We start from the raw sequence: 21,040 nt of genomic DNA, 5'->3' as shown, positions 1-21,040 counted from the left end.
TTTCCACTCTTCATCCTCTTCAATGCCTTCCTCACTTTACTTTTACTAATCTCTGCCGATCTACAATAGTCCCCTCTTCTACCCTTCCTTCGCTTTTATTTTCCTCTTTCACCGGCTGTGTGTGTGTTTTACATACAGTAGATGTGCATTTTCAGTCAGATTAGTCACAATACACAGTAATCCCTTTGAGAAATCACAATAGGACAGAAACAACATCTCTGTCAATGCAAAGAAATCAATCAATCATCAATGTGTGTGTGTGAGTGTGTGTCAGCGGCAATTGTATAAGGCCTATATTTGTAGTTTTTTAGTGAAATTGCTATCCTTTTGCCATGTATAAAAAAAGTGTTATTTTTTGAAATTTTTTGAATTATTTCGTTTGTTTTTGCGTGTGTGTGTGTGTGTGTGTGTTTGTGTGTGTGTGTGTGTGTGTGTGTGTCCATGGAACTGGGAACCAAAGGCAACATTTTAGACATTTTCTTTGTTTACAAAGGTTTGTGTGGGTCAGACTCAAATTTGGTTGGGACCAAAAACTGAACACTGTCAAATACCAGTTGTAGAAGTCCGCCATATTTGTAGTTTTTTTAGAGATATTGCTACCCTTTGACAATGTCTTAAAAAAGTGTCATTTATCTGAAATGTCAAATGTTTAAGTAAATTATTTTGTGTCTATGTGTGTGTATGTGTGTGTGTATCAGCCTAAAATAGCAGTTTGGGAAGGTGTAGTTCTACAACTTGACAGTAGAGGGAGTCAGTGAGCTAGAAATCGCCAAAGCTTAGGTTTCTCTATGTCATTATTTATTTTAGCGGAGCTGGAGGTTGATCCAAAAAGCCTCTTTCAAAATCCATTTTTGTCTCAAAGAGGCCAAAGGCTGTGCGGCCTTATTCTGCCCGGCCGTGTGCTGCGGTATTTACGGGCACGGCGTGACGACAGCGCTGCAGCTGCGGCTGCAGTTGCGCCCGATAAAGCTTTGCATTGAAACGGGGGTTATCAAGAGTTTAAATGACGATCCTTGTGCTACTTATAAAGGTTTTGATTCATACATAATTATCTTTACATTTGCTGGTTCTGTGCGGAAACACTGTAATTGTCCGTCATTTCACTCTCAGTGCAACGCAGTTGCATTTCCCATCGCCGTTGCAGATTATAAGTTTAAAGATGCTAGTTGGGCTGCTTCCCGCCCTGTGAAACCGGGTCAGTCCAGTTTAACAGAGAAAATATAGAAAAATATCAATTTCCAACCGATGCAGATGACACGTCTATAAAATCCCACCAAAGAGGAATCAAAAACAACTTCAACATGGTGTAAAAATAATAATTATACAGTTCACTCAGTCATCTGTCCATTACAACAATTAAAATTCTAGCGATTGTTACCGTCATTTTTTTTTTTTTTTTTTTTTTTTGACAATTTGCTTTTGCATATAGAAGAAGCGGCCCGAAATCACACGACGACGTCCACGAGAAAAATAGCCTTCGAGAGGGGGCGGGAGCTCGGCGGCGGCGCGAGCTGGAGGTGGCGTCCGGGGGGGTGGGGTCGGGGGGGGGAGGCCGAGCCGCGATGGCGCCGCAGGTTTCGTGCTGTCCAATGGGAGCGCCCGCTGCGCTACGCGTACAAACTCCAGTAGATGATGTTGAAGAGCAGGTAAGCCAGCGGGAAGATGACCCTGGAGTAGGAGTCGATCATGTAGCTGTTGCTCATGATGAAGCTGAGGTTGGTCTTGAAAGGGTGCCGGCGCCGTAGCCGGGTTCCTTCCGCCGGCGCCGAGGCGGTGGAGTTCCGCGACTGGGTGTTCCTCTCCGTGTTCGGCGTGCTGGCGGCCTCGGCGAACGAGGTCAGGTCGATGTCGTTGTCGTGGAAACAGCCGTCGAACGCCATCGCCTGAGCGGCGTTGTACGAACTGGGGATCTGCGTCGGCGCGGAGGGGAGAGAAAGGTTAAGCTCGGGGGTCGCGAGGCGGGAAACGAGACGTTCGATTCCACAAACGACCTTTGCCCTCTTGAGCTTCTTCATTTCCTCCACCGTGGTGAAATAGTTGACGGCGGCGTACTCGATGACGGTCAGGAAGACGAACAGGAAGCTCGCCCACAAGTAGATGTCCACGGCTTTGACGTAGGACACCTGCGGCATGGAGCCCGAGACGCCGGTGATGATGGTGGACATTGTCAGGACGGTGGTGATGCCTGGACACAGAGCGGCACAAGGTGAGCCCGGTAGCTCTGTGAGGAGGTGCGAGGTGAAAGGTGAAGAACAAGGCTGTCAAACTCATGTTGACACCACCGAAATTAATTGAAAGTACTCCATGAACAACCTGAGATTCATGAAGAGAGTGCAATTTTGTGCATTTTGTTGTATTTTCCGTCATGGCGTGTCCCATTGCGGCGCCCAGACTTACTGCATCCACATCATGCATGCAGGTTTCTTATTAACCTCGATGGACGAATAAGAAGTGGTCCATTTTTCTTGGAAATCGTGCACTCCATGTTCACTTTTCTCCTTTTTTGACAACGACATCTTGCAGATGAGAGGTATCGGGCCAACGGAAAAGCGGGTACATTTCTAACAATGTGACAAAATGCTATTTACAGACCCGCAAGCCGCATTGCTGCTGTAAACACACATTGTTGTGTCGTGTTGCTAACACTGACTAAAACAGTGCAGCCCCAGCAAACATTATAGGAACTGAATTTTTATTTTAAAAAAGTAGTTCATGATTTTTATGTATTTTTTTCCACCGGCCAGATTGGACCCCCTGGCGTACCGGTACCGGCCCGCGGCCCGTACGTTTGACACCCATTGTCTTGCATTTCATGCATTTTCATTGTGGCGCCATGAATTATGCTGCACGGGAGCATAATCAGCTTATCATCATAGCCCAAACTCAATTATTTTCCTCAAATGCTAGATATTATTCTCGCTCCAACCTCATTACTTTTGTGTTTTTTTTTTAAAACAGCTCTTGTCATTTGGCTGTGGGAAGTGGAGGACGAGCCGCCACGCAGGAGATGATTTGAGAAATTACGATTACTTCCAGAAAGGAAGAAGAAAAGTGTTTGAGAGCAATGTAAGTCATCATTGTTAGCTTCCAATCACGTTTCGGGAAACATGTGGGTGAAACGTTAGCAGCTATTTGTCTCTTTCATTCGTCCTCTGAGCTTCTGACGCCTCCTCCTGCGCCTTACTGTTTGATTTGATGTGGACGCACTTTCAATTCTCAGGAAAAATGAGGCCAAAAGTGATTGTTTCCAGGGGAAAAAACCTGCAACGCCTCAATACGACGACCAGCGGTTTTCAATACCCAGGGAGACACGAGCAGGAACGGCCCTCCTGTCGATCCAGAAGGACACCCAGGAGAGCATCACCATCAGCATGGTGGGGAAGTACGTCTGGAGCATGAAGAAGAAGATGTGCCTCCTGAGAATGAAGTTTATGTAGAGCCGATTGTACCAGCCTGAGAAGGAAACGGAGGATTGAAGGTGCAGGAAGGGGAAGACGGCAGGGGACAATCACCACCAACACTTGGAGATAAGTTGAAAGAGCAAGTCTGACTAGATCTGAACCTCTGCATCATCTCACACAAAGTGATGGAGATGAACCTTCAGTTTCACAAAACAAAAGTCACACAACTTCTTATTTCGCCATTTCTGATCAAGGTTACACTTAGTGAAAGTGAACTCTCATCTTTTTGGTGTTATACAATATAAACAGTACAAACACAGTCAATGTCTTAATAACAACAACAACAACAACAACAACAACAATAATAATGATAATAGTAATAATAAAAACAACAATATTGATTGAATAATAGTAATTTTTATAATAATAATAATAACACTAATAATAATAACAATAATAATGACAATGATAGTAATGATAATAATAATGATAATAATAATAATATTGATTGAATAATAGTAATTTTCATAATAATAACAATAATAATAGGAAGAAGAAGAATATTAACAATGACCAACAATAATAAGTTAATAATATTATTTTGTATAATGATAATAATAGCAATAATAATGATAATAATGATAACAACAACAACAATAATAATTATAGCAATAATAATAATAATAGAAATAATAATATAATTATTACTATGATAATGATTGCAATGATAATATAACAGTGTTGTGAAATTTACAATATAATAATAGTAATCACTGCTAATTTGCACCTGATTACTATTATTATATTGTTAATTTTATGTGAGATTATCTTGCGGAGAATTGACAATGAAGTTGACTTTGACTAATGTTAGTGATAATTAATGTTGATAATGATAAGAACAACAACAACCATAATTGTAATAAAAGTTATAATGATGATATTGATAATGGCTAGTTAGTTTGTTCGTTCATTAAATCTAACAAATGCAGTTTGGCAAAATAACAGGAATAAGCATGAAACATGACTTTTAAATGAAATTTAAAAAAATGATTTAAAGCTAGCGGACAGATTGCCATCATGACAATCTAGTATTTAGGCAGTTGTTTTTTCTGACACATTTATTCCACGTATGTTATTTTAACGAAGGTACGTCTTTTAACGCCCAAACATCGGATATGGAGGAATTGTGTTCAACAGGGAGCCCTCTGGTTGCTCCCAAGGCGGGTACAACTCAGAGGGCCCCGGGGGGCCCCGATTTGACATACCAGTGCTGCTGTAGAAGGCGAGCCCAAAGGAAGGCTGGAAGTCTTCAATAAAAAACTGAGAGAGCACGATCTCATCAGTCCTTAATGAATCGTTCCCGTTCTTCCAGTAGAGCATGAGGTCGTTCTCATTGTAAGCATCTTCAAGAGAGAAGAAAGGGAGATGGTTGGGCGGAAGGAGGTCCACACCTTTACTCGTCGCCTCTCTTGAACGTCATGGATGGTGTTTCTCAGAGGAGGGGAGGGACCGGACGTGGAAGCGGCATTCCCGCCTCTCCTCTGAGATCAGGATCCATGGTTAGCTTGCGAGATGAAGATCAAGATGCCAGATCGAGCTTCATCGCGGGACAGAAACAAAACATCCCGGTTTACGATTCGATGACTCTACGTAGATGATCGGCCGCTTTGCGTCATCAATTACGACGTTTTTGGAGTCCAACTTCCCGGGTGGAACTGAGTACTCACAACTCTCCAGCTCCAGGGAGCAGTTTTGCGTGTCCAGCGGGAAGCTACTGAAGTCCATCGAGCAAAGCGCTGTCACTGTGATCCTGGAAAACAGCTCACGGTTAAAGAAAGAAACACCGAAACGGACGATTCGGTATCACACACACACACACACACACAATTTGACTATTCATGATGGCAACGGTAATACGAGACGACATTAGCCGTCGGGCTAATCGCGGGTTCTGCGGCAGCGGCAAGCTGTCGGGGGTGACGGCATAATGTCGACATCTGTGGCTGAAATGGATATGATGGCCGGCTTACTGATCGTACGGCCGCTGCGAAAATAAATCCTAGGGAACCGGTGACTTCTCCATCGTGGACATTGTATTCATAAAGCGCACGTTAAAAGTCAAAGCTTTAAAAAACAAGCCCGAGGTCCTGGTGCGAAGCCCTCGAGGTCCCAGACAACCCAACTTATAGCTATGTGAGGACTAGCATTAGCACTCCAGCTACAGCAGTTTCCTGTAACGTTTTCATTTTAGCTAATGTTTTAGCCAATATTGTGAGTACGCAACCGCATTTGAGTCCTTGGATCCGTTGATTCGGCTGCTCCCACCAGAGCGAATCATCTCCCTCCATCCTCCTCCCTCACACCAGCTAACTTCAGTCCTCTTCTCTTTGGACCTCCTGCCCGGCAGTTCCTTCTACCCAGATCTTCGCTACCTGTGAACTATCGGCATCGCCGTCCCTCTGATGGACTCATTCCTGATCCTATCCATCCTCCTCACTCCCAAGGAGAACCTCGACACCTTCATCTGTGCCGCCTCCACCTCTGCTTCTTGTCTTTTCCTGTCTCCAAAGCAGATAGCATCTCGTACAGCTTTCCTTTCCGTTTGGCTCATTATCTGCAAATCACTTTTTAGTCTGATTTCCTTCTTTTGGCTGTATTTCCACATCTTGGTCACTTTACATCCTCAGTCCCGAACGAGAAACTCCTTCAGCTCTTCGCTTATCTTGCCGATTTGCCAAAAATCTCCCTGTGCTTTTTTGTATATCTTCCTCTTACCTGACGCTGTAGAGGATGTTGCCGTCGGGATAAACGCGCAGCATGATGTTTTCCATGGTGGTGTCGTGGATGAAGGAGCGTTTGGAGTGGACGAAGAACACGTCGGGCACCCAGATCTTCTTCACGAGACGTGCGTCGAACGTACGGCTCTTGTTGTTGCTTGAGGGGAAGGCAAGGCGATCGTCTTGCCAGTAATGCCTCAGGTACAGAGTCATGGTAAAATCCTGTCCAAAAAAGACAAGATAGGGTAAAAAATGCGCGGGAAATTTGGAGATGGACGGGGAAGAATGAAGGAACGCACCATGTTTACTTCGCTGATGCTGTCAATGCTTTCCACCTGGACGTCGATGCCAACGGGAATCGCCGAACCTGCGAAAGGTCACATGTTCCGATGCTCGGGCTTCAAACAGAAGTCGTATCACATGTCCTTCTGATCGCATCCACCGCGAGATTATGCGCCGCAAGATTATGGGCTACAAGAGACGACGTAAGCCAAGCGGCTGTAGCATCCTGACAGTTCTTGAGAGTGACTCATCAACTCGCTGTGTTGACATCACAGCTTAATGCTTTGAACGCTGTACGGCTACGGCGTTGCGTAATATCCCCGATGTCCTCCAACATGCCGCATCCGACGGATTTAATGTGCGACAAAAAAAGCATCGTCTTGAGGGGAATGAGTAAAATATAGGCGGTGATTTTAGATTGCTGATTTAGTAGCCTAGTTTGATTCACTATTGTTTCCATGAGTTCAAACACCAGGGATATTTTTTTTTGTGATGGCAAGAGACTTAAAAATCTCTAAATCCTTTCAAAAGTAGACGGTTCTGTTGATAGGCGACGGACTTAAACCCTTCAAAATCTGGCCTCGGGGGGGAAGATGTCTGCTATCCGCAATGACCCGCTTTGAACGGATGTGCTACAGGCCTGGCAACGGCGTTTCAGCCTCCCGCCAAGAAGATCCTAGGTAGGATTCCCATTCCTGTCTGGAGTCTCCATGTACTCCCAGTGTCTGCGTGGGGTTCCTCCGGGTTCCTCCCACTGTCCAAACAGGAGGTCCATTGGGGACCCTGTATGTCGAGTTGTATGTCCAAGTGCGACGTATGGACGAAAGAGTGGATGGTTGTTTGTCAGTAGACATATGGACTGTGAGCAACTGGCCCCTTGTCCAACCACAGCAGGGATAGGCTCCAGCCCCCAGCGAGCAGGACTACTACCTACCCAGAGTTAACTATCTACATCGACACCAGTCCATCCTTTTCGCTACAGCTAGCTTGTTTAATTCCTGTTCTACAAACCCCAGTCGACCTCACAGAACTTAATCATTGATTCATTCATCTGCTTTTCAAAAGTGGGACTACAGCTTCTGCTGTAACTTCACGAGACCATTTCAAGTGGTAGATTGCAAAGGTCGACTTGAAGGAATCCGGGAAAAACAAGTTGAATGGACGGTTTGTTGACCGCTGACTCGCCGGGAACAGGTTCATTTTACATGAAAAATCCAGCAAACTGACCTAATTAAACTTGCCCGTCAGGCACATATCGGCAATCTCCTCTTATGTCATCAGAATGCTGAAAACGTATGATGGGAGTTACGGTATAAACATCCTGTCCTATCAGTACCATTACCTAATGAAGGGAAGCACTCACAAACCATCAGTCTATTATTACAATTGAATGGTGAGGTCGGGGTGGGTCGGGGGATTATATCAGACGATTCTGCCTCTGGAATAACGTCCTGTTGATTTTCCAGCTGCATTTTATTTGCATTGCTCTTTTTTCAGTGTTTTAAATTTATTTGGCCACTTTTAGATCTGAAGACATTCACAAAGATTTACTGGCTGTCCTTGCGGAAGAGGAAGGGTTCACCCTGGACCCGTTGACCCGTCACAGGGTCACATAAAGAGGCATGCAACCACTCATTCACTCACACAAACATCTCATCAAGGCATGCAACTATTTGCTCATTCATTCACACATTTGGACAATTTAGTGTCTCCAATGAAGCTCCTGCATGTGTTCCATAGAAACATGGACACTCCATTCACCCTCTCATTAACACCTCATATAGATACACGCAAGCATTCACTCATTCACAAAGAGACAAACCACCATTCACCCACACATTGACAGCTTACGTAGAGACATACAAGTATGTATCCTCCCACACACACGGTATATGGAGACATACAAGTACTGACCCTCTCATCCACTCACCAAATAAAGACATACAAGTATTGACCCTCTCATTCACACACCATATATAGACATACAAGTATTGACCCTCTCATTCACACAGTATATAACATACAAGTATTGACCCTCTCATTCACACACCATATTGAGACATACAAGTATTGACCCTCTCATTCACACACCATATAGAGACATACAAGTATTGACCCTCTCATTCACACACCATATAGAGACATACAGTACAAGTATTGACCATTTCATTCACTCATCTGAGCAAATCTAGGGTCTCCAATGAAGCTCCTTCTCCATTGGAGCTAACTCCTGCCTGTGTTTGGACTGAGGGAGAACCTGAAGGAACTCCCTGCAGATGTGGGGAGAACATGGAGACTCCACACAGAAAGGTCCACCCTGTGGGAATCCAACCGCTGACCTTCTTGCTGTGAGCCAGAGGCGCTAACCAGTGTGCCACTGTGCCGCCCTAAGAGATAAGTATTTTATCCATGCAGCCCGATCTGAACTGTAAAACCGGAGCTCATTCCAGGAGAATTTTAATGTGATGACAAAGACAGTCGACTTCCCTCCACGTAGGCAAGCAGCACGAATGCATAATCCACAACCAACCCCGTCCCCGATACATCTTGGTTACAACAGACTTTTAATATCGTCTAACATTAGGCTTTCCTCCCTCAAAATGATGTACGTAGTCCAGATTATATTTTTTTTGCCGTCTGCAGTCACTGTCTCACTTGTGAATAATGTAGGTCACAAAGGGCTTTTTTGGGACACGTATTAGCAAAGACAGCCCAGTAACCCATATCAGCTCCACTGAGCCGCCCCTGGGAGCATGGGGGCTTGGGTCACTACTCACTGGAGAAATGAGAAGTAATTAGGTGGATATCGATAAAATCTAATGGATGGATGGATGGATGGATGGATGGATGGATGGGTGAAGAGATGCAATGGTTGTTGTATGGATGGACAGATGGATGGATGGATTGAGGGATGCACGCATGTATGGATGGATGGATGGATAAATGCATGGATGGATCATTGGGTGAACAGATGGATGGATGGATGAAGGGATGGACGGATGGAGATGGACGGACGTTTGCATCTTACTTCCAAAACCGGGCCGCATTGCAAAGTCATGGTCTTCTATCCGAAGCAGCTGCTCCGATTTAATTAGCAGGGACTTTGTGCTGTCGAGCTTCTTTGCCTTGAGATCCACTCGTCTGAGGAGCCAAGAGGACAAACAACAGCTGACACACACACACACACACACTCTCCAAAAAAAAAAAAACAACACACTTTCTCTGTCTTCATCTTTCTCTTTCTAACACACTCAGCGCTGACATCTGGTCATGGGAGTTAGTGATGAGTAATTGAACTTCAGTTCTCTGATTAAAACAGACGGCATTTATTTGTCCAAAGAAAATGAGAGGCCCAACAAAGACGCACACACACACACACACACACACATTTGCTGATCTAGCAGTTAAGAGCGGTTTGAAGATAACTCAAGGGTCATGTCTACTAATGCTTTTAAATTTCAATTTATGAATAATCAATCCCTGGCAGTCAATCACTCTCCATAACCATCAGAGGACATATTTTTATGCAACTAGAAGACAAATCGATAACTGGTCTCCCGTGAGGTTTTCTCTGACCCGATCACCATGACGCTATCGATCGATTACACAACCCCGCATGACGCGGCGGGAGGTTTTAGCGGTCGGAGACTGGGTTTCGGCTCACCCTCCGTGCTTCAGTTTGGAGTTTTCCCCGAGGTAGAGCTCCTTGTGCCTCCTCTTGTTTGGGAGGTGGCTGCCGTTGAGCTGGGTAACGGGCCACAACCAGGCCATGCACGTCAGTCGCAAGGCCAGGAGGACCACTCTCATGGCTACGCCGCCGCCGAAAACAAGACAAGAACCCGAATGTCTCACCCAGGGAGCACCAGCGCCGGTGGGCGGGTCCATATCTCAGCGGTACTCATTCTGCTCCGCGGTAACCGCAGGGTCTCCTCGCGCCATCCCGCCGCCGGACGCCCGTCAATGTGCCATCTCCCTGCCCTCGAGCGCCGGCGACCCCCCACCCCCAAAATCCCCGCAGTCTCCACCCTCTGATTTAAAACCAAATATCAATTTATTCCTGTAATGACAAAGGAATACCATTAATTCCTCTCTAATCTTCTTATCTGTGGTTGGTGAAATCTTTCAGTAACCTACAAACTGGAGGCATCAGAGGGCGGGGAGAGCGGGAGGGAGGCGGGAAGGGAGGGCGGATAATACAACCGGCGGTTTCATCATCATTCCGCACTTTAAAAAAAAAAAAAAAAAAGAGCGTAGCCTAGTTTTATACATCGCAGGATGTTCCCTCCGCTCGTGAGGAGTCAGATGTCGGCGTATGTTCGTTCCGTTTACCTTGTGGTTTAACCGTTCCGAGAGTTTGACCGAGTAAATACGAGCCATGATGAGGATCCGGTCCGGACAAAGATTCGATCCGGTTCAATTAGATTTAATCAAAGAAAGGGCGAAAACCTGGATAGCATGACTCTGCGGCCTTGTAATCTGGGATTAGAGTTGATTGAGGACAGATATGAGCAATGCCTCCTTAAAGAATCGCTCACGTGGACGCCGGTTGACTTGAACACGTGACCTCCTCCATCCATCCATCCATCCGTCCATCCGTCTGGATGCTGGATGACGTTTCATTTTTCGCCCTCTAGAGGCCATCGTCTTCTAATCCGAGCCAAGATGCCGCGCAGATTCGCCCGCCGTTGTCATATTTACCCCGTCGTCACGGAGACGTGCATCCTCCGGAACAACGACAAACGGTTCATTTCCGAACCGGTAAATTCCCGCACATTGAGTGACGTCCCAGATGATAAAACGGTTAAACGCGCATGATAAAAGTTAATCTGGTCTCACTGGCTTTTCTCTCGTGATGGTTTCTTTAGCGTGAAAGAGGTTCTTGTTTTTAAAGCGTTTTGAGAATTCGAAGGGCGGCTGGTGAAACATTTACCCGCCTGGTTAATTAGTCAGTGTTTCATTAGCGCTAGAGAAGGATGTAAAGATGCAGTTGGCTGAACACCAGCTTCGGTTTCGCGCGACTGGATGCCAAACGCCGACGGGAGCGGCCGCCGAGATGCTGCACAAACGCCGAAACACGCTGGTGCCGTTTGTGTTCCTTGGGATATTCTCCATGACACGTTCAAAAGGTACGGTAACGGAAGACTCTCGGCTCACGGATTCATTATTTATGAAGGCGAACGCCGGAAAATCAGGTATCTGATTAGCCTTTTAGCGTTACTTGATGGGGGTAGATAATTCTCGATGGCGAAAAAATATCCGAAATTATCTGAGTGTCGGAAAAGGAGATGAAAAAAAGCATGAAAATAAGAATAAGACAACAATGTTGTGGGTTTTGTTGCTCATTAAACATAAACTGAATTAAGTTTTTAGCAGACGCCTGTGCAAAGCAGCCTTTGCAGTTTGCCCTGCAGTGTGTGTGTGTGTGTGTGTGTGTGTGTGTGTGTGTGTCTGAGGGAAACTGGAGGTCATGTCAGGTGGGCCTGAGCTTAAAATAGCACCAATCTAGTAAAATAAGCCGCAGAGATGAGTATCGCCGTAGTACTGTGATGAGTACCACGATTCAGTAAGGCCTTCTGTGATAGGTTGTGGCGTAACAGTAGTTTTCCCGTGTTGAAGTTTTACCTCCGGAAGCCAACGTCACCTGCATCATCCAGGAAGACTGCATCCTGCCCTGCAGCTTCAGGCCCACCGGCACGGTGGTGATCCACTGGTACAAGCAGCAGATCCCCGTCCACAGCTACTACTACAACAGGGACCAGTTCGGGCTGCAGAACAAGCACTTCAGCGGGAGGACGTGCTTGTTCAACTCCCACATCCCCAATGGAAACGCATCTCTGCTGCTGAGGAGGGTCAAAGTTCAGGACAGGGGAAGGTACAAATGTTACACCAGCACTCGGAAGGGCAACCAGGAGATCTTTGTTAACCTGGAGGTCAAAGGTCAGTAGAGTTTTACATTTACAAAATGTCAATCCTGGGTTAGCACGCAGCGAGAAGGTCCCTGGTTGGATTCCCACAGGGGGACTTTCTATGTGGAGTCTCCATGTTCTCCTTATATCTGCACAAGGCTCCTCTGGGTTCTCTGGGTTTCTCCCACAGTCCAAACACATGCGGGAGGTTCATTGGAGGTGCTAGATTGCCCAGATGTGCGCTTGAGAGGGTCAAAACTTGTATGTCTCTATAAGGTGTATTAGATTGCCCTAGATTGCGAAGATGTGTGGATAAAAGGGTCAAAACTTGTATGTCTCTATCCGGCGTGTGAATGAGAGGGCCAATACTTGTATGTCTCTATATAGTTTGTGAATGAGAGGGTCAATACTCGTATGCTTCTATATGGCATGTTAATGTGAGGGTCAATACTTGTATGCCTCTATATGGCATGTTAATGAGAGGGCCAGTACTTGTATGTCTCTATATACTTTGTGAATGAGAGGCTCAATACTTGTACGTCTCTCTATACCATGGGAATGAGAGGGTGAGTACTTGTATGCTTCTATATGGCATGTTAATGTGAGGGTCAATACTTGTATGCCTCTATATGGCATGTTAATGAGAGGGCCAATACTTGCATGTCTCTATATACTTTGTGAATGAGAGGCTCAATACTTGTACGTCTCTCTATACCATATGAATGAGAGGGTGAGTACTTGTATGTCTCTATACATTGTGTGAAGGAGAGGGCCAATACCTGTATGTCTCTATATACTGGGTGAATGAGAGGGTCAATACTTGTATGTCTCTACATAATGTTGCAATAAGAGGGTGAATGGTGGTTTCTCTCATCATGATGTGTGAATGAATGAGTGAATGGTTGCTTGTCTCTATATGAAGTGGCTGATTGACTCTATGAGACGTTTGAATGACAGGCTGAATGTTTGTATGCCTCTGGAGCACCCCTGCCACCCAAAGTAAGGTAAGACTTATAAAGAATGACCGGATGAATGACAGTCAAACCTGTCTTTGAATTAGGCATTCTCCATTGATCTAAAATGGCTGCTCATTTATTGAATCTACATCAATATTTCAATATAAAAAAGCCAGTTTTCATGCGCTCGCACTGGTGAATTCCATGAGCAGCCTTCAGCTCTGAGAAAGAGGTGCCTTTTTTGCATTGATTTGAAACAGACTCCCAGCGTCTCCATGGAGACGGGGACAGCAGTATTTTGGCATATATGACAAATCCCACCGGAGAAAGACGACAACAATTCCCAGGAAAGATGGTTTAAATAGAATTTTAACGAATGAGGACTGACGGTCGCTAGAACTTCAAAAAGTGCCGGCGCATTCCTCAATAAATAACGGCTTATTTCTTGTGTCATGTGCGTACAGAGCATCTCTGGATACTGTCTGCACTAGCTTAGCTTATTTTAGCTGTCTGGCCTACTAACCCAGAGTGTGGCCTCTGAGCAGGAGCGCCAAAGCGCTGCTGACAAGCACCATCTGCAGGAGAATCACCAACCCTGCAGGGCCTCCAGAAAACCTGGAGCACAACCGCCTCCTCTGGTTCCTCTGGATGCCGGAGGAGCAGCGGCTTTTCTCCAGCCGAGCTCCTCGGCATCTCCAAGGGGTAGCTCGGACACCCTGAGGAGGAAACTCATGGACGCTTTGGATTATTAAGCTAAAATGTTACATCCCGGGTGATGCATTTTATTCAGTAAATCTCGCACAGGTTTGGGTTGACCTGCAAACCCCTCAGGTTCTCCTCTCCCGCCGTGCTCCTTCCAGCGCTCATCCAGTCCGTGACGATGGAGTTGACCGATGAAAGGGTCACCTGTTCCTCCAGCGGCATCTACCCCGTCCCCCGGGTGTCTTGGTCCACGGAGCCCCCCGCCGCGCAGCAGGCCTTGGAGAGTTTCACCGTGAAAACCACTGACCACAAAGGTCTCTTCACCGTGGAGAGCACGCTGAGGATCGTGGGTAACCTCTCCGATCACACCTATTTCTGCTCCTTCACGTCGGCGGACAGGAGCCAGGTGTGGACCGCCTCGCGGAGAAACCGAGGTGAGCCCGGGTCGCGACCTCCCGACGGATATTTACGCCTTTTTTTTCTTTTTTTTTTCAGAAGATGGGAGCAGCTCCTATTATATCTAACTCTTACTCTTTTTTTTCCTAACTTATTTACCCATCCACTATTCATATTTATTTTATTTTATTTTATTTTATTTTATTTTATTTTATTTTATTTTATTTTATTTTATTTTATTTTACTTTATTCTATTTTGATTTGTTTTGTTTTATTATTTTATTTTATTTTATTTTATTTTATTTTATTTTACTTTATTCTATTTTGATTTGTTTTGTTTTATTATTTTATTTTATTTTATTTCATTTTATTTTATTTTATTTTATTTTATTTTATATTATTTTATTTCTGACATTATAACTGTAACATGCGATGGCAGGGAATTCATTTTAACCGAGGGCCACAAAAGCATAATGGTTGCCCTCAAAGGGTAAAATAACATGTGATGTAAAATAAATGTAACAACTCCTAAATGTTAAATAACTCCATCTGCATCAACTTTTCTCTTCCTGGACATTTAGGGATCATCAATCGCTCAATTTTTCATTTGTTGAAAATGGCATTGATGTGGATTCACTGCTAATGGCTAATGGCTAATGGCTAATGGCAGGACGTCGGCTAACAAGATCGGCATGAATTGTGGGAAATGTAGTTTATCCCCAAAGCAGAAGTTAGACTTATTGGTTTTCGGACAAAAAAGACCTTTTAAGACATTCTTATCTTATCTTATCTTATCTCATGTTAACTTATATTATCGGACCACATAAAATGACGTGGCGTGCCACATTTGGCCCGCGGGTCTTGAGTTTGACACGATGGGGATCAATACATTTACCGTATTTTCACGACCATAAGGCGCACCGTACTAAAAGGCGCAGTCTCAGTTATGTGTGCCATTACTGTATTTAACTCACACATAAGGCGCACCTGATTATAAGGCGCGGGTTTTATATACAATCCATGCCCACACTTCCCCCTTTAACATGGTGTCCTCTACTACATCCACCTTACAACAACAACAACACACACATAAGCATACAAGTGTGCATATTTGAAAATAGAGCGGGAGCAAAACTGAGTTTGGTATTTACATTTTTTTTACCGGTAATCGTCATCAATCGAACCCATGGAAGTCCTCATCCTCTGTTTCTGATTTAAAAATCTGCACTAAATCCCCATCCAACATGTCAGGTTCACTTTCTTCACTGTCAGAGTCACTTTCCGTGCAGCGCAGCTCCTTGGAAATGATGCCGGCTTTTGCAAAAGCTGGAAGAACAGTGCCGGCAGACACGTTAGCCCGAGTGTCTACAATCCATTGCCTTCCACTCTTCGTGAAGCCGTGGTCTCCAAGAAGACTTTTCGTATCTCGTTGTGCGTATCGCTACCGTGCTGGTCCCCTTCTTCTCCACAGTGACTCATCGGGATGTCGAAAGTGAGCGGCACCTCTTCCATGTTGGTGATGTGGCTGGATGTGTTTGTCGGCGATGTTTTCAGGGTTGTTAAAACAAAGATGTTCTGCATAACGCACACACCCGCTCTTTTATATACAATCAAGGCCCACACTTCCCCTTTAACGTTCTCATGGTGGTGTCTACTACGTCCGCCTTACAACAACACACACAGGGCGCACTGCCCTATAGGGTGCACTGCACTATAAGGCGCACTGCACTATAGGGCGCACTGCACTATAAGGCGCACTGCACTATTGGGTGCACTGCACTATAGGGCGCACTGCACTATAAGGCACACTGCACTATTGGGCGCACTGCACTATAAGGTGCACTGCACTATTGGGCACACTGCACTATAGGGCGCACTGCACTATAGGGCGCACTGCACTATAAGGCGCACTGCACTATAAGGCGCACTGCACTATAGGGCGCACTGCACTATAAGGTGCACTGCACTATAGGGCGCACTGCACTATAAGGTGCACTGCACTATTGGGCACACTGCACTATAGGGCGCACTGCACTATAGGGCGCACTGCACTATAAGGCGCACTGCACTATAAGGCGCACTGCACTATAGGGCGCACTGCACTATAAGGTGCACTGCACTATAGGGCGCACTGCACTATAGGGCGCACTGCACTATAAGGCGCACTGCACTATAGGGCGCGCCTCACATTTTGAAGAAAATCTACGACTTTTATGTGCGCCTTATTGTCGTGAAAATACGGTATCTTAAAACAATTCTGAAAAACAGGTGACATGTATTGCAGAAAGCACGACGCAGGAAGAAGGCCGTCCGCTGTGCGTCCCGTGCGTCGCCCCGCACTCCTTGCAGAACCTCTCCCTGGTCTGGACCTTCTCCTCCACCGGGGAACCCGCGGTGATCCTGCGCTACGACGGCAGGATGGCCCACGCCGTCAACCTGTGGGAGGGTCGAGCCCGGGTGGACCCGGACCGGCTCCCGCTAGGGGACGGAACCCTGGTGCTCCTCAAGCCCGACAGAGAGGAGCACTCCGGGGTCTACACCTGCACCTTCTCCGGCCTGCAGGGGAGGCATGTCGTCCAGACCAGGGTCAACATCACCGTCGCGTCTAGAAGTGAGGAACCCCTGGCGAGGTGAGGTTCGGAGAAGAAAGGTTTTCTTTAAGGGCGACGCTTTTTTTTTTTTTGCATCCGCAGACGTGGATGAAGGGAGCGCTCGCAGGTCCTGGTGGAGCACGGCGGCGTCCTTCTCGTTTGTGGTGTTCACCGTCACCGTGGCGATTCCTCAGTGCGCCAGAAGGAGAGGTTGGTGAGGACGACCGCTCGGGGCAAAGCAAGAGGGACGATAGATAGATAGATAGATAGATAGATAGATAGATAGATAGATAGATAGATAGATAGATAGATAGATAGATAGATAGATAGATAGATAGATAGATAGATAGATGGATACTTGATAGATAGATAGATGGATACTTGATAGATAGATAGATGGATACTTGATAGATAGATAGATGGATACTAGATAGATAGATGGATACTAGATAGATAGATAGATAGATAGATAGATAGATAGATAGATAGATAGATAGATACATATATATATAAAGTATGGATGGATGGATGGATGGATGGATGGACGGACGGACGGACGGACGGACGGACGGACGGACGGACGGACGGACGGACGGACGGACGGACGGACGGACGGACGGACGGACGGACGGACAGATAGATAGATAGATAGATAGATAGATAGATAGATAGATAGATGAACAATCCATATACAGTATATACCTATTTTGGCATTTGTATGAATGTGTGTGAATGCACACACACACACACACACACACACACACACACACACACATATATATGTATTCACTTTGGAATTCATTTATTCTTGGACTTTTACGAGGAACAGTTTATTTTTCTTTAGCCGAGGGCTCTTTCGCTTCCTCCAGTGAATCTCCAGCCGTCGCAGTGACGCCCTTCGTTTGTTTTCCTGCAGGAACCGAAGCAGCTCGTCGAGGACGCAACGGCTCGGCCGTCCTCGTCCGCCGAGCGAGCAAAGACCCCGACCTCCGCCGGCGAGGAGGTGACCCCGACGGCCTCGGAGCGGACGCCGGTCCGGCGGAGTCCTCGCCGCTTCGTGAAACGGAAAGAGGACCAGCCGCAGAGGAAAACGCACCGACGCACACGGACTGTCTGCCAGTATAATCGCCTTCCGTTATTAAACGTAAATGAATAAATAAAGAAATGGGTGCAGGAAACGCAGGCACGCCGAACCCAAAGCAGCGATGATCAGAACCAATAGTTGGCTACGAGTGGATTGTTATCGCTTATAGATGTGTTAAATATTGCAAACATCTCGCCTTAAAAACCTTTAAATCCCTCAAAAAATGAACAAAAAACACGTATTGCTTGTTAGTACCTATTAAGATAAGACAAGATAAGATAAGATAAGATAAGATAAGAACAACTTTATTAATCCCGAAGGAAATTGTTGTGCCAGAGTTACAGAAAATATGACAGTAATAAATAATAAAAAGAAAAAGGCAGAATTAGAAATAAAAATAAACTATAAACTATAAAGTGTCTCAGTGAAACTATAAAGTGTCTTAGTAAACAAGTGATAAAACTAAAGTGAGGTAAGGAGTGCACAATAGTATGATAAAAGGAAAAATTGTAGTGTAGCTGTTATGAAATGAAATATTGCACAGTTCTGAATCTTGCACAGTGAAATGAAATATTGCACAGTACATTAGGAACCTTTCTACGAATGTAGGTCTTGTAAGTTTTTCCCACTTCTTGTGCGTCGTCAGGAAAGATCTTCACTGTAAATACGGAAAAAAGTCCCTCAAAAAAAGTCCCGGAAAAAAGTCTTAAAGGCTTATATTTTTACCTTTTTTGAAAACTGTGATCCAAATTATTTCGTCTTCATAAATGCAATATTTGGTGGTTGGTGGGCTTTAATTCCAAATTTTTAAAATGATCTTCATCATTGATTATTTTGAAAATAACCGATAAGCTGTATAATATATTTTTATTTACGAATATACAGATAAGACAGAGATGGGAGTCGGAAATGAACATTGACACAAGTGGAAAGTAAGGATTACATTTTTCGGAACGCCAGATATAAGAGCTACGATGGGGTCGACGCCTTGTAGATCTTACCGGAAGAATTATGGTAAAAACATGGCCAACTAGACACATATATTTCGTCTAAGTTTATTTCGGAAGGAAGTTTCTGACGCCCTAAAACTGGCCGTTGCACGAAACCCCACAACTGCATTATAAGGGGCAACAGGAAGGATGAAAAATACCTCCTAAAAATCTTGCATTAAAAGCATTAAAAGCCAGAAAACTCAGGTGGTAAAAACACCTTTCCATAAAATATATGGATCCAAAAGGGGCAAATGATATAATTATTACGACGTCTAATATATATATTTTTTAAACGAAGGTTCTTTACTAATACAATAAGGTTCGATTCAAAGAAAATTTTTTCAAAAAAATTTTTTTTTTTTCACCCCTCACACGATATCTCTGTTATTATTTGTCATATTGATCGGGAGAAAAACTAAAAAAAATTTAAAAGAAAAAAAAAAAAAGGAAAACTTTAAATCGAACCATAAACTAGCCTAAATTATAAATAGAAAAATATTTTCACCGCCATCGGCCTCTTTGATTGTCACATTTGGTTTCGTTTAAACGCAGATTTGCACGAGCCCCGACATAATTGATCGGCATTTCACGAACCCGATCCCCGCCTCCCCGTCTCGGGGCCCTCGTCCGATTGGCTGCTGTGAACTCTCGGCGCCGTGACTCGCGGGTCCTCATGGTTACCAGCCCATCATCATTCCAGCCGCCGTCACAATCCGACACCGAACCCCCTCGCCGTCTTTTCCACAGGCGTCTGCTCAGAATTCACATCACTCTGCTTGCGGTTTCAGTATAGACTGGAATAAATTGCACACACACACACACTGACACACACACACACACACACACACACGGGCAGAAACGTTACTTGAGATACTTTGTCGAATCTCTGCTCAGATTTTAAATCCAAAGACGCACAAGTGCTCTGTTGTTTTGCCCTGAAATTATTAAGCAGCAAATAAAAACAGCGGATTTGTGTGTGTGTGTGTGTGTGTGTGTGTGTGTGTGTGTGCGCATGTGTGTGTGTGTGTGTGTTTTTTACGACCAAGACCCTGTTCCCGCGTCTGGAAGTAATCATCTCGCCCGGCTGCCCCCCCCCTCCCCTCCCCTCCCCTCCCGCCGATGATGTAATTGGGCTTTTTCTTCTGATGGCTCAGGTTTTTCAGGGACATTTAGGGGAATTTTCCTGATTATCTTTACCTTCTGTCAGCTCCTTCTCCAAACCCCAGACTCGGCCCGTCGGGCGACCAGAGGCCCTCGAGGGGCCCCTCGGGGGGCCCTCCCGCCTCCGCAAACTGCTGAAACAACAACCCAGAGTCAACATATGTCACAACTGTACTGTTTTTTTTTGTTTTTTTTCACCTAAAGGAAAGCATTCTCTTAGCGGCGTCTGGTTCTTCCCGCGGGAACGCGACGGATGCGAATCCCCCCGAGGTCGTTCGCGCCGTGATGAATCGCCACGAGGCCGGTATGGCCGCGGGTGAAGTTCTCGGCACGCTTTTTCCAAAACAAGCCGCCTTTCCAGGCCCAGGAGGGAGTCGGGTTTTTCTGCGGAAACGAGATAAGAGCTTGATTTTTTACAGCTTCTTTTGTGAGCTTTGCACCGTCTTGCAGCTGCAGCTCCTCCTGGCTGACACCGAATAACCCTCGAGGCGGAAGGGTCTCGAGAAGATCTCGGATTTATTCCGGTGGACTCCGTGACGTGCGGTGAGGCGCCGGCTTCGTCACAATCGGATTTACAGGATCGGATCGTGAAAAGAATCCCCGGAATCACGAACGCCCCCTAGCATGAGGCAGGAGAACTGCGTGCCTCACTTAGTGGTTCTTTGCAGATGTTTTATGAACACTCAGAACAAGAAACTACAGTTGTTGACAAGAAAAAAAACACTGTACATTAGAAATGTAGTTCATCTAGCAAAAGTTTTTAAACATTTTAATCGCGACATACCAAGAGAC

At 45.4% G+C, this 21,040-nt stretch overlaps 2 protein-coding genes across 4 annotated transcripts; one reads left to right on the top strand and one right to left on the bottom strand.

Moving 5' to 3' along the window:
• Positions 1 to 90: 90 nt before the first annotated feature.
• Positions 91 to 10,421, bottom strand: gabrr3a (gamma-aminobutyric acid type A receptor subunit rho3a). Of its 3 annotated transcripts, none has more exons than XM_086176666.1 (9): positions 10,125 to 10,421; positions 9,489 to 9,601; positions 6,478 to 6,545; positions 6,177 to 6,400; positions 5,129 to 5,211; positions 4,618 to 4,804; positions 3,301 to 3,467; positions 1,992 to 2,185; positions 91 to 1,910 (listed from the first exon to the last, which is right to left on the bottom strand). In XM_086176666.1, exons 1-9 carry the CDS (start codon positions 10,343 to 10,345, stop codon positions 1,608 to 1,610), a joined length of 1,560 nt encoding a protein of 519 aa, XP_086032792.1. In that variant the 5' UTR covers positions 10,346 to 10,421; the 3' UTR covers positions 91 to 1,607. The 3 variants fall into 3 exon arrangements, with proteins under 3 accessions (XP_086032792.1, XP_086032790.1, XP_086032791.1); XM_086176664.1 differs by having other exon boundaries at positions 110 to 1,910; positions 3,301 to 3,453; positions 4,667 to 4,804; XM_086176665.1 differs by having other exon boundaries at positions 114 to 1,910; positions 3,301 to 3,453; positions 4,667 to 4,804; positions 10,313 to 10,400.
• A 595-nt stretch (positions 10,422 to 11,016) lies between these two features.
• Positions 11,017 to 18,172, top strand: LOC147216619 (CD276 antigen-like). Its single transcript, XM_086176667.1, has 6 exons — positions 11,017 to 11,652; positions 12,077 to 12,397; positions 14,183 to 14,458; positions 16,705 to 17,031; positions 17,114 to 17,221; positions 17,928 to 18,172. Exons 1-6 carry the CDS (start codon positions 11,442 to 11,444, stop codon positions 18,134 to 18,136), a joined length of 1,452 nt encoding a protein of 483 aa, XP_086032793.1. The 5' UTR covers positions 11,017 to 11,441; the 3' UTR covers positions 18,137 to 18,172.
• Positions 18,173 to 21,040: the final 2,868 nt, after the last annotated feature.

Source organism: Fistularia commersonii, chromosome 29 (genome assembly GCF_037954325.1).
Source record: "Fistularia commersonii isolate RoL2024-O1a breed Wild chromosome 29, RoL_Fcom_v1.0, whole genome shotgun sequence".
Lineage (NCBI taxonomy): Eukaryota > Metazoa > Chordata > Actinopteri > Syngnathiformes > Fistulariidae > Fistularia > Fistularia commersonii.
Note: the sequence above shows the minus strand (reverse complement) of the source record. Positions and strands in the feature narration are given on the sequence as shown.

What these genes read in the sequence shown, in the direction of transcription:
- gabrr3a (XM_086176666.1), bottom strand. Translation starts at nt 10,345, where the DNA reads ATGGACCCGCCCACCGGCGCTGGTGCTCCCTGGGTGAGACATTCGGGT. An exon ending in AACATCCTCTACAGCGTCAG is followed by an intron (nt 5,212 to 6,176) that starts GTAAGAGGAAGA and finishes GCTGTTTTCCAG; the next exon opens with GATCACAGTGACAGCGCTTT. An exon ending in CTCCCTGGAGCTGGAGAGTT is followed by an intron (nt 4,805 to 5,128) that starts GTGAGTACTCAG and finishes TCTCTCTTGAAG; the next exon opens with ATGCTTACAATGAGAACGAC.
- LOC147216619 (XM_086176667.1), top strand. Translation starts at nt 11,442, where the DNA reads ATGCAGTTGGCTGAACACCAGCTTCGGTTTCGCGCGACTGGATGCCAA. An exon ending in CGCCTCGCGGAGAAACCGAG is followed by an intron (nt 14,459 to 16,704) that starts GTGAGCCCGGGT and finishes CATGTATTGCAG; the next exon opens with AAAGCACGACGCAGGAAGAA. An exon ending in TCAGTGCGCCAGAAGGAGAG is followed by an intron (nt 17,222 to 17,927) that starts GTTGGTGAGGAC and finishes GTTTTCCTGCAG; the next exon opens with GAACCGAAGCAGCTCGTCGA.